We start from the raw sequence: 27,631 nt of genomic DNA, 5'->3' as shown, positions 1-27,631 counted from the left end.
TTATTTGGAACAAAAACATTTGTGGAAGTAGCAGTCCCGGGAGTGCATTCTGACGAAGATCAGCAAACGTAATACAATATTTCTAATACTAATTCAGAGTTTAGGTTGCCCTGAACTTGGCAGGTGTCAAAACAGCTAGCCGTGATGGCTGAGCTATGTTCTCAGAATATTGAAAAATGTGCTTTCGCCAAAAAGCTATTTTAAAGTCTGACATAGCGATTGCATAAAGGAGTTCTGTATCTATAATTCTTAAAATAACTATGTATTTTGTCAACGTTTATGATGAGTAATTTAGTAAATTCCCCAGAAGTTTTTGGTGGGAATGCATGTTCTGAACATCACATGCCAATGTAAAAAGCTGTTTTTGGATATAACTATGAACTTGATTGAACAAAACATGCATGTATTGTATAACATAATGTCCTAGGAGTGTCATCTGATGAAGATCAAAGGTTAGTGCTTCATTTAGCTGTGATTTGGGTTTTTGTGACATATGCTTGCTTGGAAAATGGCTGTGTGATTATTTTGGTCTATGTACTCTCCTAACAATCTAATGTTTTGCTTTCAATGTAAAGCCTTTTTGAAATCGGACAATGTGGTTAGATTAACGAGAGTCTTGTCTTTAAAATGGTGTAAAATAGTCGTATGTTTGAAAAATTGAAATTATTGCATTTGAGGTTTTTGTATTTTGCGCCACGCTGTTCCACTGGCTGTTGAATAGAGTGGGACGGTCACGTCCCACCTAGCCCATAGAGGTTAATAAAAGGTGTTAACAAAGAGTTGGTTACAAGAGGAAAATAAGCAGTGGCAAAACGCATACCAAGTGTCATATTTGATCTTTATTGTGTCTCCACCTTGTCTGCAATTGATTTCTATGCATCTTCTTTGAAACACACATCCAGGAAGAAACAAAAACTGAGGAAAACATCAAATTATTCCTTCATAAATTCCATCTTAAACAAAAAAAAGTGCTACAACAAATCACATACAAAAGACAAATCTACAGAGTGACTCGGACACATAGACAGTAGGAAATAGAGGAGAAAGGGACAACAGGGGAGAGTGCTGTACTAGGTACAGTGGTAGTGTCATGTCATGGTAGAACATATAATCAGAGGGAAAATGCAACCTGAAAAGTGATGCAGGTACATTGGTGGTCCAGTGTGTTGGTACTTCAACCACCACTGTGTTCTTTTGTTGTCATACCAATAGAGGAATTGGCTACAGCACTTACACTGTATAGGACCAGGCTAGTGCCTGAGCATTGTTGAGTGAAATGTTGGACCATAGGGAAGTGTGTTGTGAGGAAGGAGTGTAAAACATCAGGGATGTAGTGAGGGAGGTGAAACAGAGGGCAGCAAGGTGGAGAAATATAAAAAGCCCAGAGGAAATGTAGCATTGGACACTAGGCAGTGGAGGCTAGTGGGAGGAGCTATAGGAGGACGGGCTCATTGTAATGGCTGGAATGGAATTTAAAAAAGGGACGTATCAAACATATGGAAATGACGTTTGACTCCGTTCCATTCATTCCATTTCAGCCATACCAAAGAGATCCTCCCACCAGCCTCCACTGATACTAGGATGGTAGAAGAGGCAGGGAAGAAGGTAGAGGAGAAACATATAGTGAGAAATGGCAGAAAGAGTGGCCCGATATCAACATAGTGCATCTGCCATTACTGATGATTTACCTTCACTACCACTACCAAAGACAGATATGGATCATAGAGTACCTTCACCTCACCAGGGTCAAGGCTATAGAGATGATGAAAGCAGATATTTTTTTTTTTTTTTTTTAAAAGACCACATATGCAAAAGTACACTGGTTGTCTAAGTCAGCCCTGGAGGACCCCTGTTAATGTCTCCACATAATTAGGTAGTGAAGGTTGAACCACAATCCTCCCTGCAAAGACAGGGGCCTTCAATGCCTGGCTTTGAAACAAGGAGATAAGGAAGTACGCCGATGCTCCAACACCACTACACAGACTCACTAATATGATGATTAGCAGTCCAGTAGTATGAACCGAAACCTTGTCCCCGATACTGCACTCTGGGTCTCACTACACACTCACTGCTCCTCCGGCATACTGCATCTTCACAGAAGTTTTCCACAGCAATATACTATACATAACCATGTGTCATATGTTAAATACGAGGTATCGTCATCATAGTTGTATCTTCCACTGCATACAGTATAGTACACAACAACAACGGCTTTAGGAGAATTTAAATTCCATTCCAGGTCCTCCACAGCCAGCCAACTCATCAGGATATGATAGCTTTGTCTTCAGACCATCTACAAGGGGGGGGGTTGAAAGGATAGCAAGCCGTCCAGTTCATTCGGTAATGATGACTGAAAAAAAGTAGCGTGAGGATTGGGATTTCCGTAGTGTGTGTGATCTAGTCACCAGTCTGGTAGTGACTAACTACCTGACATACAGTATCTTACAGAGCCATAGAGAGAGAGCCATAGAGAGAGAGCCATAGAGAGAGAGCCATAGAGAGTGAGAGCGAGAGAACACATTCACACTGCTAGTACACAGCTGCATTCAGTCGGTTAATGCAGTCAATAGAAAACAATGAGCAGTGATGAGCACCTAATGGAATGAACAGTTCTCTAGTCCGCCGCAGGTAGGCTCCATCAGAATTATATATAATATATATATATTTTTTTTTAACTGTCCACACCAAATAAAGCTTTAGAAATTGCACTCGTTGCCACGTTATTCCCAGGTCCTTATCCCTGTGATATTTACATTCAGTAGTTAGTCCAGGATGGGATACAAAAAATAATCAAATAAAGTTCTCTTAACTGAAAACAAAGTATGTTTCTGTTACTTGACATCACTACTGCAATGCAAAGGCAGAAGACCGCCAATATCTGTTCTGTGATAAAGACAGCACCTGTATTATCACAAGCACAAAACCCCCAAAAGGTTTCTGGTTCTGAGATTGTCTGCCTGTGTCTGCGACAGCCATCTTCTGCCCCCTGCAGATAGAGTTTAGTCATGAAGGCTACCTGCTCTTACGGGCTGAATTTACAGTTCAGAGTGTGTAGTGCGTGTGGTGTGTAGTGTGTGTGTGTGTAGTGCATGTGGTGTGTAGTGTGTGTGTGTAGTGCGTAGTGTATACACAGGTTGGACCAGGAAGCACCAGCGTGGCCACCCTTCTGTGCACTTGGAGGCAGTTTTCCTATAGAATAAAACTGAACAGAGCAGGACCAGGTGGGACCAAAACTGGTCTGGGTGGGTCTGGTCTGGGCCTGGACTGGTGTGGAGGTGTGTATCTGGGCCCGGCTAGCGCAGTTTGAGCCTGAAGGCTGAGATCTCCATGGGCTCCAGGCTGACGGAGGAGTCGTTGGCCATAGGGGGGCTGGAGTACATCAGGGACAGCGACACGGGCTGTAGCAGCTGGAGGTCCAGGTTACGGAACAGAGACGACAAACCCAGCTGGAGGGATAGCCACAAGGAGAGAGATGTAGAGAGAGAGAGAGAGAGACAAATACAGTTTGTGAAAGAGGGGTAGAGTGTGTTTGCTAGAATAATCTTTCCAGACTACCATAATGACTCCAATTGCATGCGTGTGTAACCTACAGTACTAACCATGTGTGTTTGTGGTGAGCCGTGTGTGTGTGTGTGTGTGTGTGTGTGTGTGTGTGTGGTTGAGGACCACTGACCTGTCCCTCAGTAGTGGTACAGTTGAAGCCGGGATTTGGGGTCTCCAGACCACAGTCCAGACCCTTCCTATGCAGGATGAGGGCCGTGTAGGGAGACGGGGAGTGGGTGTCCTGCTACACATAACACAAACAGCAAAGCAGAAACATATCAGCATCCATGGTAAACACACAGAACCCTACATGTATTATATCTTCTAGTATATTGATGTTCCACAAACAAGAGAAGGACTTCATTTCTAGTTACCTGGTGCTGGATGCTGCGCAGGTTGATCACGTGGAAGTCGCAGGGCAGGGCCCCTGTGAGGGGGGCGAAGGTGTGCAGGGGAGGGATGCCACGCTTCTTGGGCAGCACGGGCAGCGCCAGCACCTCGTGGTTGAGGGTGGCTGAGGTCAAGTGACTGAGCAGGGAGGGGAAGCTGGTTGGTCCACTGTCCACCACCTGGGAGGCAGAGAAACATGTCACAACAGACAACACGGGTCATATCTGACAACTAACCCCGTCCCACCCTGCTTATCTTCAGCACAGCAGGGAAGCTGCAGAGCTAAAAACAATTATTTTAATTTTAAGCGCATATCCAATTCCAGGATGCTGCTATAGCAGACCTTTGAGCTACAGGGTAGAGGGCAGCGAAAACACAGGTTAAACTTAAGTTAAGAACTACATCTATAGCACAGATTACACAGACAGACAGCCAGCCAGCTACGGCTGGGTAGCTAGCAACCTCACTGTTGCCATGGCAACTTTACCTCTTGAGCACCGCCTCTCAGAGCGATTGTGATGAGCGAGTGAAACATGGAGGAGAGTTTGGCAAAGAAGCCAGCATGCTGGAGTGCAATGAAAGAGCAGACAGACAAAGATAACAAAAATAAATGGAAGGGGTTGACCAAAGAATAGAGGGACAGGGGTTAACAATCGCAGCATGAGAGATGAGACATTTTCAACAACTGCTGATAAACAGAATTCCTTGCTTAGCTACTGTTCCCACTAAAACTAGAGTGGCTTCATTTGATTTGATATGACACCTATAAACAAGATCCAGGAAGTTCCAGTAACTTCCATCTGAGGACTCTAGATTGACTGACCTTGTTGCCAGTAGACCTACTCTCCAGTAGGAGGCGGAAGCGGTTGGCCGTCTTCTTGTTGTCCTTCAGTCCCTGGCCCAGGCCGCGGTTATCATCTTGCATCAGCCGCCGGTCCAGAATCACCTCCAACTGGCCTGAGGTAGGGAAAAGCAGAGACATGCACATAGAGCTCTATCATAGAATCTGGATAGACTGTGATTTATGATTGACATTCCCATTGAGGACTTCCACCATTCTAACTGGGTGGGGATTCCTACGGGTTGGGAGCATTCAGACAATGACCAGAGCATTGTCTTCTTCAAATTGGGTTGCCTATGGATGGTCAATGGCATTTTCCCTGCCTCTGTTTTGGAAAATGCTGAAGTATGGGGCTGGAGTAAAAAACAAACAAATTTATAGACAGAGCTAAAGATGCAAGGACTGGCCAAACCATGATATCAAAATTATAGTTTTAATCATGTTTTGAGGCTATATTCTGTTTGTTTACAAACTTTGGCTTAAGAGAAGCTTATATTTTGGGTTCGACAGTTGAACTAAGCTCATGAGGCATTTCTAAGTTACATTTTGTGATTGCTTTATGCCTCGCTTTATGTCTCTCTCAAATGTCCATATGCCTTGTACACTGTTGTTTAGGAGAGTTATCATTGTTTTAGTTTACTGTGGAGCCCCTAGTCCCATTCAACATGCCTCAGAAACTTCCTTTGTCCCACCTCCCACACATGCGGTGACCTCACCCAGCATAACTATCCCGTCCAGAGATGCAACCTCTCTTATCATCACTCGGTGCCTGAGCTTACCTCAACTGTACCCGCATCCCACCATACCCTTGTCTGTACATTATGCCCTGAATCTATTCTACCACGCCCAGAAATCTGCTCCTTTTATTCTCTGTCCCCAACGCACTAGACGGCCAGTTTTGATAGCCTTTAGCCGTACCCTCATCCTACTCCTCCTCTGTTCCTCAGGTGATGTGGAGGTTAACCCAGGCCCTGCGTGTCCCCAGGCACTCTCATTTGTTGACTTCTGTAACCGAAAAAGCCTTGGTTTCATGCATATTAACATCAGAAGCCTCCTCCCTAAGTTTGTTTTACTCACTGATTTAGCACACTCTGCCAACCCTGATGTCCTTGCCGTGTCTGAATCCTGGCTTAGGAAGGTCACCAAAAATTATACGATTTCCATACCCAACTACAACATTTTCCATCAAGATAGAACTGCCAAAGGGGGAGGAGTTGCAATCTACTCCAGAGATAGCCTGCAAAGTTCTGTCATACTATCCAGGTCTGTGCCCAAACAGTTCAAACTTCTAATCTTAAAAATGAATCTCTCCAGAAATAAGTCTCTCACTGTTGCCGCCAGTTATAGACCCCCCTCAGCTCCCAGCTGTGCCCTTGACACCATATGTGAATTGATTGCCCCCCATCTATCTTCAGAGTTCGTTCTGTAAGGTGACCTAAACTGGGATATGCTTAACACCCTGGCAGTCCTACAATCTAAGATAGATGCCCTCAATCTCACACAAATTATCAAGGAACCCACCAGGTACAACCCTAAATCCGTAAACATGGGCACCCTCATAGATATTATCCTGACCAAATTGCCCTCCAAAGACACCTCTGCTGTTTTCAATCAGGATCTCAGCGATCACTGCCTCATTGCCTGCATCCGCTATGGGTCCGCGGTCAAACGACCACCCCTCATCACTGTCAAACGCTCCCTAAAACACTTCTGCGAGCAGGCCTTTCTAACCGACCTGGCCTGGGTTTCCTGGAAGGATACTGACGTTGTCTTGTCAGTCGAGGATGCCTGGTCATTCTTTAAAAGTAATTTCCTCACCGTCTTAAATAAGCATGCCCCTTTAAAAAAAATGTAGAACTAAGAACAGATATAGCACTTGGTTCACTCCAGACCTGACTGCCCTCGACCAACACAAAAACATCCTATGGCACTGCACTAGCATCGAATAGTCCCCGCGATATGCAACTTTTCAGGGAAGTCAGGAACCAATACACACAGTCAGTCAGGAAAGCAAAGGCTAGCTTTTTCAAACAGAAATTTGCATCCTGTAGCTCTAACTCCAAAAGGTTTTGAGACACTGTAAAGTCCATGGAGAATAAGAGCACCCCCTCCCAGCTGCCCACTGCACTGAGGCTAGGTAACACTGTCACCACCGATAAATCCACGACAATCGAGAATTTCAATAAACATTTCTCTACGGCTGGCCATGCTTTCCTCCTGGCTACCCCAACCCTGGCCAACAGCTCCGCACCCCCCACAGCTACTTGCCCAAGCCTCCCCAGCTTCTCCTTCACCCAAATCCAGATAGTAGATGTTCTGAAAGAGCTGAAAACCTGGACCCGTACAAATCAGCTGGGCTAGACAATCTGGACCCTCTCTTTCTAAAATTATCCGCCGCCATTGTTGCAACCCCTATTATCAACCCCTATTATCAACCTCTCATATCGTCCGAGATCCCTAAAGATTGGAAAGCTGCCGCGGTCATCCCCCTCTTCAAAGGGGGTGACACTCTAGACCCAAACTGTTATAGACCTATATCCATCCTGCCCTGCCTTTCTAAAGTCTTAAAAAGCCAAGTTAATAAACAGATCACTGACCATTTCGAATCCCACCGTACCTTCTCCGCTGTGCAATCCGGTTTTCGAGCTGGTCACGGGTGCACGTCAGCCACACTCAAGGTACTAAACGATATAACCGCCATCGATAAAAGACAGTCCTGTGCAGCTGTATTCATCGACCTGGCCAAGGCTTTCGACTCTGTCAATCACCGTATTCTTATCGGCAGACTCAACAGCCTTGGTTTCTCAAATGACTGCCTCGCCTGGTTCACCAACTACTTCTCAGATAGAGTTCAATGTGTCGAATCGGAGGGCCTGTTGTCCGGACCTCCGGCAGTCTCTATGGGGGCACCACAGGGTTCAATTCTCGGGCCGACTCTATTCTCTGTATATATCAACGATGTCGCTCTTGCTGCAGGTGATTCCCTGATCCACCTCTACGCAGACGAAACCATTCTGTATACATATGGCCCTTCTTTGGACACCGTGTTAACTAACCTCGAAACGAGCTTCAATGCCATACAACACTCCTTCCGTGTCCTCCAACTGCTCTTAAACGCTAGTAAAACCAAATGCATTCTTTTCAACCGATGGCTGCCCGCACCCGCCCGCCCGACTAGCATCACTACTCTGGACGGTTCTGACTTAGAATATGTGGAATCTACAAATACCGAGGTGTCTGGCTAGACTGTAAACTCTCCTTCCAGACTCATATTAAACATCTCCAATCCAAAATGAAATCTAGAATCGGCTTTTGCAACAAAGCCTCCTTCACTCACGCCGCCAAACATACCCTCGTAAAACTGACTATCCTACCGATCCTCGACTTTGTCCAAGTCATTTACAAAATAGTTTCCAATACTCTACTCAGCAAACTGGATGCAGTCTATCACAGTGCCATCCGTTTTGTCACCAAAGCCCCATATACTACCCACCACTGCGACCTGTATGCTCTCGTCAGCTGGCCCTCGCTACATATTCGTCGCCAGACCCAGTGGCTCCAGGTCATCTATAAGTCTATAGATAACAACACCCACCCGTAGCACGCGCTCCAGCAGGTCAATCTCACTGGTCATCCCCAAAGCCAACACCTCCTTTGGCCGCCTTTCCTTCCAGTTCTCTGCTGCCAATGACTGAAACGAATTGCAAAAATCACTGAAGCTGGAGACTTATATTTCCCTCACTAACTTTAAACATCAGCTATCTGAGCAGTTAACCGATCGCTGCAGCTGTACATAGCTCATCTGTATATAGCCCACCCAATCTACCTACCTCATCCCCATATTGCTTTTATTTACTTTCTGCTCTTTTGCACACCAGTATTTCTACTTGCACATCACCATCTGCTCATCTATCACTCCAGTGTTAATTTGCTAAGTTGTAATTACTTCGCTACTATGGCCTATTTATTGCCTTACCTCACGCCATTTGCACACACTGTATATAGACTTTATTTTTTTTCTATTGTGTTATTGACTGTACGCTTGTTTATTCCATGTGTTGTTGTTTGTATCGCACTGCTTTGCTTTATCTTGGCCAGGTCGCAGTTGTAAATGAGAACTTGTTCTCAACTAGCTTACCTGGTTAAATAAAGGTGAAATAAAAATAAATGTAAAAAAAAAAAATCAGTGGGTACATATCATTACTTCATAAATCCAAAAATTGATGGAGCAACTGCAGATTTCCCCTTTAGGAAAAAACAACATATGAGCGGTCCTTCCCTACCACTCTCTAGGCTGGTGGCACCCAGGGCCTGGGCAGAGTGCAGGGTGAGGCGGTGCTGGCTGTCCTGGATGTAGGCCTGGCTGGGCATTGGGTAGAAGTTGGCCTGCAGGGGGAGCTTCAGGAGGCGGCGCCGGGGCTGCATCTGTGGAAACATTACAGTATTGAGGTACATGTTGAAGCCGAAGATCAGACATTCTATAGTGTAAAGTGTGTGTTGTGGTCTGACCTGGAATCCGTTGAGGTCTGTGTAGAAGGTGTCGTCACTCTGGATGTCAGTGACCAGCCGCATGGCCAGCTCCTTGTTAGACTGTTCTCTGATGTCCACCATGGTGGTGACATCCAGAGACAGACCGTCCACACCTGGCACATTGTGTATGCGGATGGTCTGTTGGAAGTGTTGGTAGAGAGACACTACCTCAGAGAAAAGAGGTCCCTCCACCACACGCACCACAGGAGGCTCCTTCTGACTGTAGGGCTGAAAGGTTAATGGTTAAGGTTAGGTTAGGAATGGTTAAGGTTAGGAATGAGGCAGGTTACTGATCCTAAAATGGTCTCCATGTAACTTACTGTATCTCTAGTAGAGGTAGGAGGGTTTTAAAGCTAGCTCACCTTAGCCTTTCCGTCAGGCAGGAAGAGGTAAGCCCCGCTCTTATCCTTGGAGGACCGAGTACCATATGTCACAAACTGGATCTGAACCTTCAATTCCTGAGGGTCGTCTTTACGACGGATACTCTGCTCGAGAGACCATATTATACATTACACTTCAACCAAATTAGTCTGTGCTGCCCATTTGGAATTCATCAAATAAGAAAGGGCCTTGGACGAATTTGATCATTTTAGTAAACTTTTAGGCTGAATTCCAAATCTGTTAGAGACAAAGCACAGTCAGTGGCTGCATCCCCAAATGACAGTCCAGGCCTTTGGCCAAAAGTACTGCATTACATAGGCTACCATCTGGGCTGCAGCCAGCCCTCTACCTCTCCACGTACCTCCAGCAGGCCGGTGGTTCCTGAGAAGCCCAATGTGAGGGACTGGGTGGCGATGTAGAAGGGTTGTGGGTCTGCCGTCTGGGAGCGGAGGGGGAGGGGATCCACGGCGTGGGCAGTCTGCCCCCGACCAGACAGCCTCAGCAGGGTCTCAGAGCGCAGCGTCATGGGGGTGTCGGCAGAGTCATACAGGTGGAACACAGCCAGGCCCAGGGCAGGCAGACGCACCATGAAGGAGGCCTGTAGACAGGAGAGAACACAGTTAAACACACACACGGCAGACAGACCGAGGCACTCATGCTACACCTAATATAATCAATGCATCTGTCAAATGAAGTACCAAGCAATGCCCATTAAGTAGTCACTGAGAGCACCACAAATTAAACCAGCAACCACACACACACCTGGAAGACCTCTGCGCTCATCTGGCTAGCAGAGCTCCACTGGGCACTGAGCTGCACAGGGAGGGTCTGTCCGTCCTCTGTGAGTACCCTGACCCTGGCAGAGTTCACCAACACTGTAACCACACACAGCCTATCCTGCTCCACCGGGTTGAAAAGCACCAGGTACCTGACGGAAAGACAGGGGGATATCAGTCACAAACACCCCACCGATGAGAGACTGTACTGGGGCAGAGTGGAGGGGGGGGGGGGTTACCTGGGTCCTGACTGGTCCAGTTCGATAAGAGTGCGCTGGGGCAGGGAGTCTTGGGTGGCACGTCTGTCATCCTATAGGATAAGGATATGAGTATGTGATCGTCAGTTGCACTGATTGCTTACACTAGAGAAGCACTGAGTAGTAGATCACAACTCCTGTCAACCACAGAATCCCATTGGAAAGTGACAGAAAAGAGAAGATAGACTTATATAAGCTACTGTAACACTAATGCATTGTTAGAGAGCTCCATGTTATGAACAGGTTGACGTTCCCAGTCCTTCTTCCTCACCGTCTCTAGGAAGGGTTCTGTCTGGTAGAAGCGATACACATCCTTGTTCTTCATCACTAGGAAGTGAGCTGCGTTAATGATCACTCTCTTCAGGCCCTGCAGGGAGTGCAGTAACCTACAGGAGAGACAAAGGACCAAGGACAAATTATCCTAATATTCCTGAAGCTGGTGACATGAGTGTCTTTTATCAAACCAGTGTCACCAAACCATGCACATCTCTATTCTGTGTCTCTCTTAGCCACTGACCTGTTGCCGTAGTCAATGACCACATTCTCCTTGGCGGTGCCTGTGATGGCATCGTGATGCTGGAAGAGGGCAACGGTACGCCTTGCATCTGTCAGCAGGGTGTAGTCTGAAGTGGGGTAGCGGCCCTCCATGCCTGTGTGGCGAGCGTGGGCCACGGCGAGACTGAACAGGATCTCTGCCCCCCTTGGGAACACCACACAGGAATACTTTAACAAAGACAAGTGAACCTTTGGGATTTTTCCCAAACCTTGACAGTGTGCATGACAGGTTTCCATCTTCCAATTATTTAGCTCTTGAAACCTACACACGTGGTTAACATTGTTGAATTAACAACTGAGAGTAAGGCTCAGATGCCAACCTGCTGTTTCACAGGTGTATTGAAGCCATGTCTGTCTGATTCCATCTGGCCTTACCGGAGATGGGACTCCAGCACGCGGTCCATGCTCTTGTAGAAGGGCCGGGAGGTGTAGTAGCCACTCCAGTAGTGGTCCTCACGGTCTGCGTACGCAAAGAAGTCCCCACTCAGCACCGGGTAGTCTGGGGGTCTGGCACCCTGGGGCACATTGTTGGCCTTGTAAACCGCAGTGAAGTAGTCGGTCAGGGTCCCAAACTGGGCCTGGAGACATACAGGAACACAGGTGAGATAGGACATTTTAGATTCACTCTAAACATCAATCAAAAACAAATGTTCAATAACTAACAGACCTCTGCCCAGAAGAGCCAGAGAATTGTGGGCTAAGTCTCTGACCTGCACGTGCATCTCGGGGTGAGAGTTCATGTAGTCAAAGAGTCTCTGGTAGTTGAGATACTGCTGGTCCCACTCCAGGGCCTTGTCGTAACGAAAGTCATCTCCCAGTGGAACCAGAACCACCTTACTGCGGAAAAGCTTGGACTTCTTTCGGTACTGGTCCAAGAGCAGGTGGGCCCTAGGGTGGAGAGAGAGAGGTTACACACTGATTAAAAATCACAATTCTGGCTTGTGGGTGCCAGTATTACAGGATTCAAAATAATAAATTCCTCAACAGTGCTTGCTTTAGAACAGTGGTTCCCAAACTTTTTATAGTCCCATACCCCTTAAAACATTCAACCTCTAGCTGTGTACCCCCTCTAGCACCAGGGTCAGTTTTTTTTGCCATCATTGTAAGCCTGCCACACACACTATATAATAAATTTATTAAACATAAGAATGAGTGCGTTTTGTCTCAACCCGGCTCGTGGGAAGTGACAAAGAGCTCTTATAGGACCAGGGCACAAATAATTATATAATACTAATCAATCATTTTGCTCTTTATTTAGCCATCTTACATATAAAACCTTATTTGTTCATCAAAAATTGTGAATAACTCACCACAGGTTAATGAGAAGGGTGTGCTTGAAAGGATGCACATAACTCTGCACTGTTGGGTTGTATTGGAGAGAGTCTCAGTCTTAAATCATTTTCCACACACAGTCTGTGCCTGTACTTAGTTTTCATGCTAGTGAGGGCTGGGAATCCACTCTCACATAGGTACATGCTTACAAAGGGCGTCAGTGTCTTAACAGCGCAATTTGCCAAGGCAGGTGACTCTGAGCGCAGCCCAATCCAGAAATCTGGCAGTGGTTTCTGATTAAATTACATTTTCACAGAACCGCTTGTTGCAATTTCGAAGAGGCTCTCTTGTTCAGATATCGGTAAGTGGACTGGAGGCATGACATGAAAGGGATAACGAATCCAGTTGTTTATGTCATCCATTTCAGGAAAGTACCTACGTAATTGCGCACCCAGCTCACTCAGGTGCTTCGCTATATCACATTTGACATTGTCCGTAAGATTGAGTTCATTTGCACACAAAAAAATCATACAATGATGGAAAGACCTGTGTGTTGTCCTTGTTAATGCAGACAGAGAAGAGCTCTAACTTCTTAAATCATAGACTCAAATTTTTTCTCGCACATTGAATATAGTTGCGTTGAGTCCCTGTAATCTTAGATTCAAATGATTAATTTGAGAAAAAACATCACCCAGATAGGCCAGTCGTGTGAGAAACTCGTCATCATGCAAGCGGTCAGACAAGTGAAAATTACAGTCAGTAAATAACACACTAAGCTCGTCTCTCAATTCAGAAAAACGTGTCAATACTTTGCCCCTTGATAACCAGCGCTCTTCTGTATGTTGTAAAAGCGTTACATGGTCGCTGCATAACGCAGAAAATACACAAGAGTTCAGGGACCTTGGTTTAACAAAGTTAACCCTTTTCATTGTAAAACGTCTTTCAAGCTGTCAGGCATTCCTTTGGCAGGAAGAGTCTCTCATTGGATGCTGCAGTGAACCCAAGTGGCGTTGAGAGCAACTGCTTGCACGCGCATTACCACTCCCTTATGTCTCCCTGTCATGGCTTTTGCGCCATCAGTACAGATACCAACACATCTTGACCACCAAAGTCCATTTGATGTCACAAAGCTGTCCAGTACTTAAAAAATATCCTCTCCTGTTGTCCTGGTTTCCAGTGGTTTGCAGAAAAGGATGTCTTCCTTAATTGACCCCCCATAAACGTAGCGGACATATACCAGAAGCTGTGCCAGGCTGCCACGTCTGTTGGCTCATCCAACTGTAACACATAGAATTCACTGGCTTGTGTGCGAAGCAGTAATTGTTTCAAACATCCCCTACCATGTCACTGATGTGTCGTGAAAGTGTTGTTTGATGAAGACATTGTCTGTACTGTTTTCAAATGGCCTTTTCCCCCAGCGTTGTCCCAGCCATATCCGCGGCAGCAGGAAGAATGAAGTCCTCCACAATAGTATGGGGCTTGCCTGTCCTAGCCACTTGGTAGCTCACCATATAAGACGCTTCTAGCCCCTTCTTATTAATGGTATCTGTTGCTTTTATACATGTCTTACTACGCGAAAGTTGTCTTAATTCTCGCTCAAAAAAACTCGTGGCTTATTTTTCAAATTGGCATGTTTTGTTTCTAAATGTCTGCACAAGAGTGAAGGTTTCATCGAGTTGTGAGATTGTTATATGTGCAAAAGTACTCACAGTGGCTGAGGAAAGGCACTACTCCCAATATAAGTGAACCCCAAATCAATGTAGTTCTCATCATATTTGCACCTCTTCGATGGTCCAACGTCCCTGTCTGTTGTTCGGTGCTTTCCCGGGTGAAGGGGCTCTTTAGCTGAATCAGATTCAGAACGGTCAGTGTCCATGCTAGCTGGGCTAACAATAAATGTAGAATTACTGATGCTAGCATTGGATGTGCTCGTGGAAGCAGAACAACTTGTGTTGTCGACAGGTGCAGGTGTAGTACTGCTGGTAGTAGTAGTACTACCAGTAGAGCTGGTATGTGTCTCTATGGACGCAGGCCTTCGTTTTTTTTAACCATTTTTCAATTTGCGAGCAAATGGAATGAGCAGCAGCTACGTTTGTGGAATTCCCGCGAGAGAGTAACAGTTAATGTGATTGGATGTTAACTACTTGACTAGGCTACATGTATTTGACATTGTGTTGTTATTTCGCTGAACACTAGATGGTTTAATGTTATTTTTGGCAGTGAAACGAGGCTACTCAGGCGAGAAAAAAACCTCACCCAAATGTATAGCCCCGTTAGAAAATATAAATGGACTGTTTGAAAATGTGAGAAAAAAATAAGTTATTTGTATTTATTTTTTTAAATGTGAATCACATTTTTATTTGGCGTACCCCCGACGGCATTGCACGTACCCTGGTTTGGGAATATCAGCATTAGAATATTGACATTATTGGCATTAGCAACATTTCTGTCTAGTGACCTTCGTCAAAGCATACATTTTAATGAAAAGAAGAAAGCTTGCAAGCAGTGTGCAGAAATGTCTTCTTTTGAAATGCATTACATATTCAATCACATCTCTTAGATGTGTGAGTGCATCCCAGTGTAATGCCAGTGTTACAGGACAATAGATGACTGTACATGACCTTAGAAAATGGAAGATAAAAAAAAAAAAAAAACTTTAATGGAAAAAGGCAATCAATAGCTTTCAGTTAGAGAGCTATTTTCTATTAGCCTCTCTCTGGAATGTGTGCTTTGTAGAGTTCTATGAAGCGTTTGTTTTTTCTACACAAAACTAGTGATTGACAAGCAAGTTGCAGTGACGGTCTCCAAAGCCAGTTGCATCTTTCCTGTTTTTCTGCAACCACACTCCCTGTTCTACTGCAGAGCTCTGACATCTCCTCACCCCCAATCCCCCACACAGCCCCTGGAAATGCTCCTTGACCCACATTCACCCCCGGCAGTGCGGTGTACAAGGCCCCGGGGAGGCTCTCTCTGCTTGGCTCACCTCTCTGCCACGTTGGCCTCCACCACAGCCCGCGGAGGAACCTTCCAAGGACAGTTGACCCGGCCGCCTGGCAGCCTCTTAAAGTCAAACTGGCAGCAGATCTTGGGGTCCGGCCCGCAGGTGTGTGGCACGTCATAACTGTAGAAGGGCATCATATGGCAGAAGATGTCTGTGCTCGACTTTTGGTCTGGCAATACAAACAAAAGGAAGAAAATAGTTGACTTATTTGGAGTTTGTGTGACTATAAAAAGTTCAATGCAAATACAAGCAAGGAACACAGTTACTGTTCTTAGTTAAAACTATAAATTGGCCATTGCCACATTTCCCACAAACTCAATTTGACTTTGAAAGACAGTCCAGAGTGGCAGCGCATTCCAGAGAGAAAAGCACATTGTGGTGTAAATAGATGAGATGGTTTTCCTGGCAGCAGACCAGCCAGCCACTGACCCCAGGCCTGCCTCCACATGAACTCCAGGCTGCGGCTGGAGGCGAAGTGCTTCTTTATGGAGTAGTGGACCCTCTGGATGAGCATGCTGGTCAGGTTGGCCCTCTTCAGCAGGTAGGGCATGGTGGCACTGTGGCCAAAGGGGTCCACAGCCCAGCCTGACCGGGGGGTCACACCTGCGGTAGGGCACAGCACAGGAGGGTTAACATCATGGAGAATATAACAGAGCATGGTGCACAGTTTCCATGTCATCTTAATGGAACTCATACAGGAACAGAAGACAGAACTATGTCCGAAGTCATACAGGATTTCACACAATATGCACAAAAGTTGTCGTTGCAAAGTTATCCGCTCAGAGTTTGAATCAGTTTAACTTTCAAATGCTTCTGCTCCAAACCTTAGGGTGCAAAGCCCCTTGCATGAATAAGAAAAAGTGTCTTGGAAAGGGCAGACGTGTCACTTACCCACGTTCTTCTCCAGCCACTGATGGCCTTCTATGAGCTGGTCGATCATGGCGAAGTAGTGAACGTTGGCCTCATCACTCATCACCCAGCCTCCAGTCACCATCTCCAGCTGACCTCCTAGGATTAGCCTGAGACATCCACACAATAGGGAGGTGAGAAAAAGCAAACTCTTACTCCGAGCCACTGCATTAACCAGAAAGCAGACTATGTCAGGAGTATCAAGTCTCTCTGACAAGGGAGATGTGTGGCACATTAGCTAATTACTGTAGATCACCCTGCTAATATGGCCTGGCAGGTTGTTTACAGCCTGTGATAAGTGATACTGAAAATATACTGTTTTGCTAGTTCGGTAGACATTCACAGCTGGACGAGTTCCTAATTACAGAAAACAACTGAAATCAAATCTACCAAGACCGGCACTATTGACTCTTCCCCCATGTGGGCTATCCTCAAAAGACGGCTCAAATACTTTAAGGAAGAATCCATTTGGGCAGTAGTAAGATGCCTGAGAGCTAGTACTGTGACTGTGAGACACTTACTTGCGCATGGCTTCCTGCTTGTGCATGTCAGCACTCTCCCACCACTTGGCGAAGAAGGAGATCTCGGACCAGATGAACTTCCTGCGTGGGTCCTCAGTCAACTTCACCAGCATGTTGTTGAAGATGTGCTGCGTCTGGTCTGTGTAGTACTTATCAAATGTCTTTATCCAGCCTGCCGGGATGGGATGGGGATGGGAGACGGCAGCACAAAGGTGATGAGCACAACAATACAGATCAGGAGGGGAGGACTGGCAGTCCTGAAGCAAAACGCTTAAACTGAAAACGAAAATGGGAGTTCCTTATTGGAAAAGTTCCTGTGGTTTTGGCTACCTCCCTGTTTCAAAGCATTTATGAGTCTACAAAATATGACCCTGTATTGCACTGTACCATTACCTATAGTGTATTCTGCATTGCGCCATGACAAGACGAGGGGTAGGAGCAGGTCAGCGGTACAGTACCATACAAAACAGCTGTGCGGTATTAAAAATAACACCCGTTTTATTATTTAAACAGAACAGAAACTGTGCCTTACAATGAGCCACCTTGAATGCATTGTCAAAGGATGAGATGCATGTAGCAACTGATAATGTAAAACTGCTAATAATTTAACAACTTTGGCATTTAAAATGTAATAAATGCTGATAATGTAATAAATTGCCAATAATGTAGTAAATGCTGAACGCATAACTTAAAGTTTTTGCGTATGAAATAATTATTACATTATGCATTGATTATTACAATATAAAGTGGTTTTAACATTTATTTATTTTTTAAATAATGTAATAACAATTTCAAATCGCCAGTCCTGCCATTTGACCTACTTCACTTTACCTGCAGTCTTGTTAAACCTTAAAAGCTCTGGCCTGGCTTTTGGAGGACATCCCAGAACAAAAGAAAACTGCTTTAGCGTGATTCACTGACAACAGTCCCAGGGGTCTCTCATAGCTGTGAACATTTACTCAGTGACACCTTAGTAATGAGTAAAGTCTATACTAATTCAAATGGAAGCATAATGAATGGCTATTCCTGTTCTTGAGTGACAACCTGCAAGCTCTACCACGGTCAACAAGTCAATAACTGTCAAGTTAGCTAGCGGGCCTCACACTGGCTGTAAATAAATCTAATGGAACTGTCAATCTCTGGCTAAAATCAAATCTTGTGCCAAGTAACAGCCATTCTAACCTAAAAATAGCCTAGACGTTGGCATTCTAATGTAATTGTGTCACTCCATTTGTCAATCCTGTCATCAGCAGGTAATAGCAAAACATGAAAAATTGATTGAATTGTGGTAAAGCCCAAAAAATAAAGGTATTCCCTGTCGCTAGGCCTCCCTTCCTCACACTTTGCAGTTTTGAAACAGCAAGGTAGATCTACTACCTGACCTCGTCCAATAAGAAATCCTCATTTTCATTATCCGTTTCATAACGTTTTGCTAAGGTGTGCGCGGAAGAAACTAGCTTTTGAGGCGTGCCTCACCTGGGTCATTGTGGGAGTGAGGGACCACAAACACCTGCAGAGGGTCATTGTCCCACTCCCCAGGCTCATAGGTGATCTCAAAGCCCTGCTTCCACACACCCCCGTCTACATTGTCAAACTTCAGCAGGGAGTACACGTCCAGCATCTGGAAGACAACAGACCGAAGTTGGCAAACTTATCTCTGCTTTGGGTTTGGAATACAAGCCAATGTTTGGGTGGTGGGGGTGGAGAGAAGAGGCAAATCACATGAAATCGGTAATCTCTCACCTTAAACGTGTCACGTAGACAAGAGACTGTGTGTTAAGAATTACATACACATATGGCCTACTGATGGCCAACAGAACAACACCCAAAAAGTCCCTGGAGAGCAGCTCACCTGCAGGTCGGTCTGTCCACGGCGGCCCTGGGCAAACTGGCAGTCCTGGGGCTTGACAGAGAGGAAAGTGGGGCGTCCGTCGAAGGGCAGGACCCAGGAGCCGTTGGCACTGCGGAAAGGCAGCTGTCCGCTGGGGGACACAGCGCCGGTGTCGGTCAGCTCCAGGACAGAGTCCTTGATGTGGCTGATGATCTGGTGGTTCTCCTCCAGCAGTTGCTCCAGCTGTTCTATGCGGTTCTGCAGAACAGAGATCTGGCTCTAGAATGCAGGAGGAAAAAGGCCCCGGGGGGAAAATGGGGATGAACGTCACAGGACGAGCTAAACATGGCAAGCAAGTCTATTTAGATGGATACACTACTTCACTGTCCCCTCCCCAAAGGAAACACTGTTGTGAAAATCCAGGTCCTTATTCACTCAAGCTGTAGCAAATACGTAAATGAATAAATAAAAGCAAACAATTTATGGGTCCTATTTAAGCCAAATGCTACAAAACAAGTTTAGGCCAACATGCCTAAAATCCTGTCAGAAACAATCAAATCCAGGCTTCGTTATTTACACTGTTGCTGGAGCGGGTCTGCAGGTCACAAATATGTGCTGCTGCCAAGCAGTACAGCTGTGGTGGCTGGGCATCTCTACACATGGTGTGTTTATGAAAATAACTCAATGCCTCTCAGAATACAGTACTAAATAAATGCATAAATGAGAGATATGAATTATTTAAACATGTGTGCATCTCACCATTTAGGCCCTAGAGTATTCTATGTTTGATAATTAAGCTTTGATGCAACTCAATATCAAAGGAAAAGTGTTCATTAAACTTGAAAAAGGTACTGCCTCTGGCTTGTAGCAGCACACAGATGTATCACAACAACATGGTGTTTGATTGCAGACAAGGGTTGAGACTAACAAGCTAACTAGTGGTGCCATGTCTATAGATGTCTTACCCTTGGGAAGTTCCCGCCGCCGTTCTGTCGCCTTGCAGGGTCGTGTTGGACTCTGTCCAACATCAGGTATAAGGAGAATACGGCCACACAGAATATGGCTCCTCCACACACAGTCACCTGCTTCTTCAGCTTCATACTTTAGCCTGTAGAAAAGCCTTTTGAGGGGGGGGGGAAAAAAACGACCTTGACTTGTAGTTCTTTACTTCCAAGATAAGCGGGAATGGTCCTTAGTTAGGACAGAGTGGAGTGCAGTCCTTGGAGTGCAAAAAGTGCCTGAAAGTGACCGGCAGGACCAGTGTCAGCAACAATTCCGCACCCTTGCCTACACTCCCTTAGACCTCCATTAACCAGAACAGTCAGAGGTGGAACAGTTGGCAGAGAAGGTGGATGTAGGTGTGGTGAGGGACACAGGGTACTTAAATCAGCAGTAGCTGGCAAGCAGTCTGTCAGCTCCGGCCAAACCACAGCCGGGCTCCTTCAAAGTGGCCCTTGTGCTCCCAACCATCCAAACCTTTGAGATTTGCGGAGGAGGAAAAAAAACACACACAAAAACAAGCACTAAACAGCGAGGGCTCAAACAGGGAGCCTACTGTCTCCGCAGCATGGTGTCTGTGTGTGTGTGTGTGTGTGTGTGTGTGTGTGTGTGTGTGTGTGTGTGTGTGTGTGTGTGTGTGTGTGTGCAATCCTTTGGTCCAGTCCAACTCTCAGGGCTGTGTCTAATTCTTTAGCACTGGCAGAGTCCCCTTTTGCTCTGGTTGGCTGCCAGGGCATAGCCATAACAGTAAGCACATGGCTTCAGTGGTGCGGAGAAACAGGGGTGAATGAAGGACTTGGCTACAGGTACCACCAGCTCTTTAGATAGCCTTTCTCGCTTGGCTCAAAGCACTCCAGGATGAGACAAATGTCACTACGATGCTCTCTTTGACAAAGCCTAAGCATATCAACAATGGCAAAAAAATAAGATACGTTTCCTTGGTCACGTTTGCATCATGTTTAAATTATGTCCTAGGGTCCTTTTCTGAAGCCGGAGGGTAATAATCTCAGTTTAAGGAAGCATGGCCAAAACAACTATGTAATCCCGCTTTTTGTACTCAGTAAAAGGCTGTATGCAAGTGTGTAGGAGAGGAGAGTCACAGACAGATCTTGATAAAGAATGTATACCAAGAAGCAAAAACAACCATGCTGAGCCCAGTGGCCTGGATTTCAGGACGCTTGCTAGCTAAAGACAGACAGGTGTTCCTCCTTCCAACTGCAAATCCTGTATGATCATAATCCTATCAACTAACAGGCTGTCAGTGACAGCCTTGGCATGGGGATTTGTGATGATAAAACCCAACACTTACACTGGCTGAAAAACAACTAAATGGTTCCCAATTCAAAAATGATTTGTTGGGCCATCTGTGCATGATGACTAAACCTCTCCTAACATGGAAATGACAGGCTCCAGTGATATTAGCTAAGTAAAGTATTATGCCTTTAATATAAATGAGCTTGCAATCTTTGCTAGGAAAAGTCACTGTTGAAAGCTCCACATCTTTTTCAATGCATAAATCACTACATATGGATATCAGACTCCAAAGACTACATTTGATTATTTCCCATGCATGAGCTTGTAAGAAAAAGATGGGGCCACTGACTGCTGATTCCCCTTCATCAATACAGAGATGATGGAAACCGACGTGGTAAAGAAATATCCCTGATTGTGGAAATGTATCCTTGTTTGTCGAACCTGTAAATGAAAACAGCAGCAATCAGTGAAGTCAAATAAAGCTCCGGAATAGTTCATGGTGATTTCCCCATGTGTGGGATGAGGTGTGAAGCAGGTGTCCCCGTTATTGTATTGCGTAGTTTTAACTTTAAAACTATATTTGCTTAAAACTGCATTGTTGGTTAAGGGCGTGTAAGTAAGCATTTCACAGTAAGGTCTACAGCTGTTGTATTTGGCACATGTGACAAATAAAATGTGATTTTATTTGAATTAATGGCCCTAGCTAGCTAGCTAAAGCTTTCATTGAATAGTCTGTGTCATTGTATTTTTAAATGAGCTAGGTAGTTCCAAATAGGATACCATTCATACACAGGCATAAAATATGATTCATGCAGTCATGCCTGACAGACAGCTAGCTAAATTAGCTAGAATCTATAATGACAGGTTGACACACAAATAGAATGAATAGACCGGGCATCCCCATTCAAGTCATTGATGGCATAATGGGTGGGTTTGCAACAATTTGAGTGTATCCGAAGTGTACATACGCTTCAATCTGTGCTGTGAGTCAACTCAACTGACATTACAAAAAAATACATTCCATTGCAAGAGCCACATCAGCAAGCATTATTTGAATGAACAATCTACATCACCATGGCAATCCAGCATCAATTGATAGAACATTTCAAATTACCATGGAAATTATTGCATCGCAATACCAGGCAGTCACTGCGAGTGTACCCATGAGTTTACCAACTTGTCAGGGTTAGAGCGTCCATTCAAGTCCGTTCTATTCATTCTATTTCTATGGGTTGGCATTTCTCTGTTACCATAACAACTTAGCTAGCTAGTTAGCCTGTCTGTTTCATTTACGCCTGTTACGTTAGGTTAAGAACGTCTTAGACAGACAGCTAGCTAGCTAGCTAGCTAGCTAGCTAGCAGGTGCTGTTACATTACTGCATTAGCAAGCTTGCTTCATCAATCCTTTTGCCACTGGAGTTTGCACTCATCTCTGACTGACTGACAGCTGCTGAGCACAATCCCACGGCTCAAACACTAACGTTTGCTAGCTAACGTAACGTTAGTTATCTGACTACTCAACCAGTTAGCTAGCATTAGCCTAGCTACCAGTAACTAGCTAGCTAGCTCAGTGTCAAAGGAATCAACCTACCAGTCAGAGTCGAATCATCCTGAATATCTGTTTTCGGGACACATAAAACATTTACGTTATGATGCTGGTGGACGGTTATCCACAGCTACCGAATGGTTCTCTGTTTCGCCGTCAGCCACAGATTGGATATGCGTGTCAGAGACGAAAGAGGAACCGAAACATCCCACTCCCTCATTTTTTTTCTTTCAATGAGGTGAGGAGGAGGAGTCTACCGACGTGTCCATAAGCGACTTCAGTCACCATTCATTTTCTGGATTCAGGGTCATTCAAACGTTTTAAGCTTTGTTTAGCTAGTGACAGTTACTACCGATTTCGGGATTGTATATCGATTCTCTCCTTAAATATTTGTTATCTGATGTATTCGTTTCAGTCTCAAACTTTTAATCAAACTTTTCGCCGCCGGCTCCTGATTTCAGGGCACAAAAATTAGTCTAGTTCGCACAGCTATATCCTTTCCCGAGTTTTCCCTGGCTAAACTAGCTGGCTAGCGGAACTATGCTAGTTTTCGTCCTCGTTGCCAAACTTCATAAATATTGTACCCTCAACTTCAAAACTAATTTGCTAGTTCTAAAATAATATATCCAAGAAATTCGCTGGAAAGAATCTTGAAATTATTTATTGTAAGAAAACGGTGGCGAAGGATATCATTACTACTTAACGCGGATCCAAGTTCAGTTTTGAGATCCACCGGCATTGACGTAGGGTTAGCAGGACGTTTCTGACTGGTCTTGGAACTGTGACGACGGGCAGCCTATCCCCGCTTGGCTCTATGGGCTATGAAGTGATTCTGCCAACACAGACAGATATGTACCACAGGAGGTTGGTGGCATGTTAATTGGGGACGACGGGCTCGTGGTTATGGCTGGAGCGGAATCAATGCAACCGTATGAAATACATCAAACACATGGTTTGATGGCATTGCATTGCTCCGTTCCGGACGTTATTATGAGCCGTCCTCCCCTCAGCAGCCACCACTGATATGTACAGTCTCGTAACCTTAACCTTTTTTTTTACCCTTAATCTTATTTGTTGATTTAAATCGGACTTTATTAATATAATGCGTAATCCCAGAATGTCACAAGTTAATTGACATGAGAAAATAGCAATTCTACAGATCGCAATGGCTAAATTACTTCCGGACAGGAAGGGTCAACAATCTCTCCTAGCTACTCTGAGGGGTGTGACGACCCTCCCACTCTGTCTGCCGTATTCTCTCTTTTTGTTCTTGTTTCCTTATTAGGTGGGCGGAGCTGGGAGGGTCGTCAGCTACATGGGAGACACCTGGGACCGGGTGTGTCCCAGGATAAATAGACCTCTTCCACAGTCATTGGGGGAGACTCTCTCCATGCAGACACCTTGTTGTTTTGGTTGTGCTAGTTGTGGCTTTTTGGTTGTGCTAGTTGTGCCTTTTGGTTGGTAGTTGTGCCTTTTTGGTTGTGCTAGTTGTGGCTTTTTGGTTGGTTGGTTGGTTGGTTGGTTGGTTGGTTGGTTGGTTGGTTGCTTTGGCACCCTTCAACACTGCATTATTACATTCAGGTATGCAAAACACTCACTTACACTACTGATTACACACACCGTTGTTAATTACTTAGTTACTTTATATAATAAATATATATGTTGATACTCCTTGTCTCCACGTTGTCTCCCTTTTGTTGCGAACTCTGAGCCGGTTCGTAACAGGGGACACACTTTTCACGCCACTTTAATACAAAGTGATTTTTGCAAATTCACCCTTTCTCTAACCTTAACCTCAGACTCCTAACCTGCTATGTTAATTATCCTAACCTGCTACTAAAAAGTCAATATGGTATCGAAGTGGCATGAAAATAGTGCTTCCCGTCTGAGATCACCCTTAACCGCTTACAGTGGAAGAATGCCATGCTATTGTTTGAGGAGAGTGCACAATTATGAATTGAAAATGTGTTAATAAACCAATTAGGCACATTTTGGCAGTCAATACAACATTTTGAACAGATATGTATTGGTTCATTGGATCAGTCTAAAACTTTGCATATACACTGCTGCCATCTAGTGGCCAAAATCTAAATTGTGCCTGGACTGGAATAATACATTATGGCCTTTCTCTTGCATTTCAAAGATGATTTTTTTTTTTTTTTGTATTATCTTTTACCAGATCGAATGTGTTATTCTCCTACGTTAATTTCACTTTTCCACAACCTTAAGTGTTTCCTTTCAAATGGTATCAAGAATATGCATATCCCTGCTTCAGGTTCTGAGCTACAGGCAGTTAGATTTGGGTATGACATTTTAGGCGAAAATTGTAAAAAAGGGTCGGATCCTGTAAGCAGACAGGAACTGACCATTTATTTTAATGTATTCGTCATCTTTGTTTTAGCCTAGCTCGATTGATTGAGACCTGCAAAGCTTTGTGGGATGTACTCAAAAGCCAATGATTAAATAACCATCTATATCTTAAATCGATTTTTATGCGCACTCAGGAAAGTTGTTACATTGTGATGAACTTTGTGAAATATGTTTTGATAACATTTGGTCCATCTGAGAATGTTCTTTTGTTCAATAAAAAATGTCCTTAATTTTTATTATATTGCAGAGTATTATGATATAAAAATATAGCAGAGTGCCTGATTATTCAGCTAATTATCTACCAGTGATGGATGATGACTGGATTGGGAGGAAGGTTTGGATAAAAAATGTAGGGATGATATGGGACCAGATAGGGAGTAAACAGGACATGCAAGGTTTTGCCATGTGACAAGCAGATCCCTAGGTGAGCATTCCCTATGGAATGCCAGGTAAGTTTCCTGCTCTACATCATACATGATCCACACAAAGCACAAACCAAAGGCAGGGGATACTGTGGACTTAAACCAGGTAAGACTCTCCACTTTATCCTTGTTTCTATCTTAATTGTATCCTCTTTATCTTTAACTCTGCCTTGTTGGAAAAGGACCTGTAAGTAAGAATTTCACTGATAGTTTACACCTGTTGTATACGAAGCATGTGACAAATAAAATGTGATTGATTTAATTTGTAATATTGATTAAGTCACCTATTACAAACAATTGTAACTAACAATTGTCTTACATGTAACTAACATATCTTATATGCAACTAACGAGCTGCTTTTCATTGGCAGAAATCCTAATAAAGTAGGGTGTGGAGCTATGCTGTGTGAGGCCTACTCTGACCACTGGGGTGGTCACCACACAGGGTTCCACTGTCCCCGCCTCTCTGACCCCCCTGACCTGTCCTTCTGTTGCTGGCTGGGAGAGGGGCTGGGGCTCAAACAGTGCTGCCCACATTCCCTGTACCACAATAGCATGAACAGCAGTCAGACAGAGACCAGAGCGAACTCCAAAGAACCTATTTACAGGTTAGTAACCATACTCACCTAAACCTGTAGGCTAGTATGGCTACCCTAGGAGAGCAGAACTTTCTATCCAGCATTTATGTTGTGTTTTTCCTTAGATTGAGTGAGCGTATGTTAGGCTTTTTAGTTGATACAACATACTTCACGCCCTATACTTGTTGCTTTTGTGGAAATATAAGCAAAGCTGACACTTCAATAATTCATTAAACAAGCTGTTAGGAATATATTGGAGACAGATGGTGTTTGTGACTCATTTCAGCCTTGGAACACTTTGGAGCTTTGATCATATTGATATTTCCTGTGTTGTTATTTTTGCATTGTTATGGATGTTTATTTATAATTTTTTGTGGGAAACTGATCAAATCAAATTATTATCCTTAAACTTTGGGCACTGTCTGCAAAAATGACTTTCATGGAAGCATCATAGTCATTGACCACTGGAAAGCTTGGCTCTAGTTCTTCATGAGAGCTTTCTGTTTTGATTCCAATACAGCTACAGGTCCCTGTTCCAGACTGTGGTTCTGCTCTATGGGTCCTTGGTACTGGTCCTGATGCTTGTGGACTTCCTATGGTTCTGTCGTGCGCGGGGTCTCTCAGTAATGTCAGCTCTTACGAGGCATGTCACGTGTCCCCGCTGGATCTCTAGCCTCCTCTTCCCGTACAGCAACAAGACACAGCAGCAGCTCTACCGCTACCATGGCAATGGGAGGGACTCACAAGTCCTAGGTGAGCACAAGATCCCTCAAGACTCCTCTTGTCTCTAAGGTAACAGAGGACACCGACAACAGTCAGGCAATTTGGCTGACCCATTAAAGACTGAGAGTGTCCTAGGGGAGAAATGTCCATGCCAAGTTCTACATTTGAGCATTTGAATCCCTTGATGGCCATCAATTTAAAACAACAAAAAACTGGATAACATACTGCCACACTATGGCATAACAGGGTGTTTTCATGCATATGGATCACACCAGAGTATATAGGGATAATGAGTGATCATAAGGTATCTTATGGTTTTGCTTGTATATTTCCAATGTGTATAGTTTTAATAGGTACATTTATTCCCACCAGCACCAGATGTATTAGGATATACAGTGAATCAGTAAACTATTTTGTCTCTATACTGAGCAAGAGGGCTCATACCTAATGCCCTGCATTGGGTGTCTACTTCAGGTAAATGTATGGAACATTGGATGATACTGTATGATATCTATGGTCTGTATTTTGTCATCATTATCATAATGAAATACAATGCTTCATACTAAATAAAAGGTAACATTGCAGCCCTAATAAAATCAATACTTGGTGAATCTTTTTATTTAGGGATGAATCTACATTTTCAGAATGATTACTGGAGTAAAACGGGGGAGGGTCATGCTTTTTAAATTTCAGTGAACGGGAGGGTCATATAATTTGTAATTGATGAAATGTCAATATTTTTCTGTGTTTTAGAATAATTTGCTTATTAGGCTATATATTGATGTGTGCCAGATGCCGCCCCTCATCTCTGATTCTCTGATGGGCATGCATTATCAAGTGTGCCTATAGGCTATTTAGTGTGGTGTCAATAAAATGATCTATAGGCTACGAAGTGCATGCTTGGAGAAGCACAGACCAAAGTTATATTTCTAA

General features: G+C 44.5%; 2 protein-coding genes across 4 annotated transcripts; one reads left to right on the top strand and one right to left on the bottom strand.

Annotated features, from left to right (window-relative positions):
- Positions 1–819: 819 nt before the first annotated feature.
- Positions 820–23,241, bottom strand: LOC106573342 (alpha-mannosidase 2x). Of its 3 annotated transcripts, none has more exons than XM_045697039.1 (23): positions 22,652–23,241; positions 19,773–19,927; positions 18,829–19,086; positions 18,453–18,597; positions 16,977–17,148; positions 16,438–16,565; positions 15,976–16,149; positions 15,529–15,715; positions 11,984–12,161; positions 11,649–11,851; positions 11,236–11,418; positions 10,990–11,104; positions 10,701–10,771; positions 10,448–10,613; positions 10,047–10,283; positions 9,667–9,789; positions 9,284–9,532; positions 9,058–9,199; positions 4,757–4,890; positions 4,421–4,498; positions 3,918–4,112; positions 3,674–3,787; positions 820–3,446 (listed from the first exon to the last, which is right to left on the bottom strand). In XM_045697039.1, the coding sequence occupies exons 2-23, from the start codon at positions 19,905–19,907 to the stop codon at positions 3,294–3,296; spliced, it is 3,540 nt and encodes a 1,179-aa protein (XP_045552995.1). In that variant the 5' UTR covers positions 19,908–19,927; positions 22,652–23,241; the 3' UTR covers positions 820–3,293. The 3 variants fall into 3 exon arrangements, with proteins under 3 accessions (XP_045552995.1, XP_014003784.1, XP_014003783.1); XM_014148309.2 differs by lacking the exon at positions 4,421–4,498 and adding an exon at positions 21,410–21,501 and having other exon boundaries at positions 22,652–23,239; XM_014148308.2 differs by lacking the exon at positions 4,421–4,498 and having other exon boundaries at positions 22,652–23,239.
- A 939-nt stretch (positions 23,242–24,180) lies between these two features.
- On the top strand, positions 24,181–27,298 carry LOC106573341 (protein shisa-like-1a). Its single transcript, XM_014148305.2, has 2 exons — positions 24,181–26,005; positions 26,496–27,298. The coding sequence occupies exons 1-2, from the start codon at positions 25,797–25,799 to the stop codon at positions 26,764–26,766; spliced, it is 480 nt and encodes a 159-aa protein (XP_014003780.1). The 5' UTR covers positions 24,181–25,796; the 3' UTR covers positions 26,767–27,298.
- Positions 27,299–27,631: the final 333 nt, after the last annotated feature.

This window comes from Salmo salar, chromosome ssa16 (genome assembly GCF_905237065.1).
Source record: "Salmo salar chromosome ssa16, Ssal_v3.1, whole genome shotgun sequence".
Classification (NCBI taxonomy): Eukaryota; Metazoa; Chordata; class Actinopteri; order Salmoniformes; family Salmonidae; genus Salmo; species Salmo salar.
The sequence above is the reverse complement of the archived record's forward strand: the minus strand, read 5'-3'. Positions and strand labels throughout refer to the sequence as shown.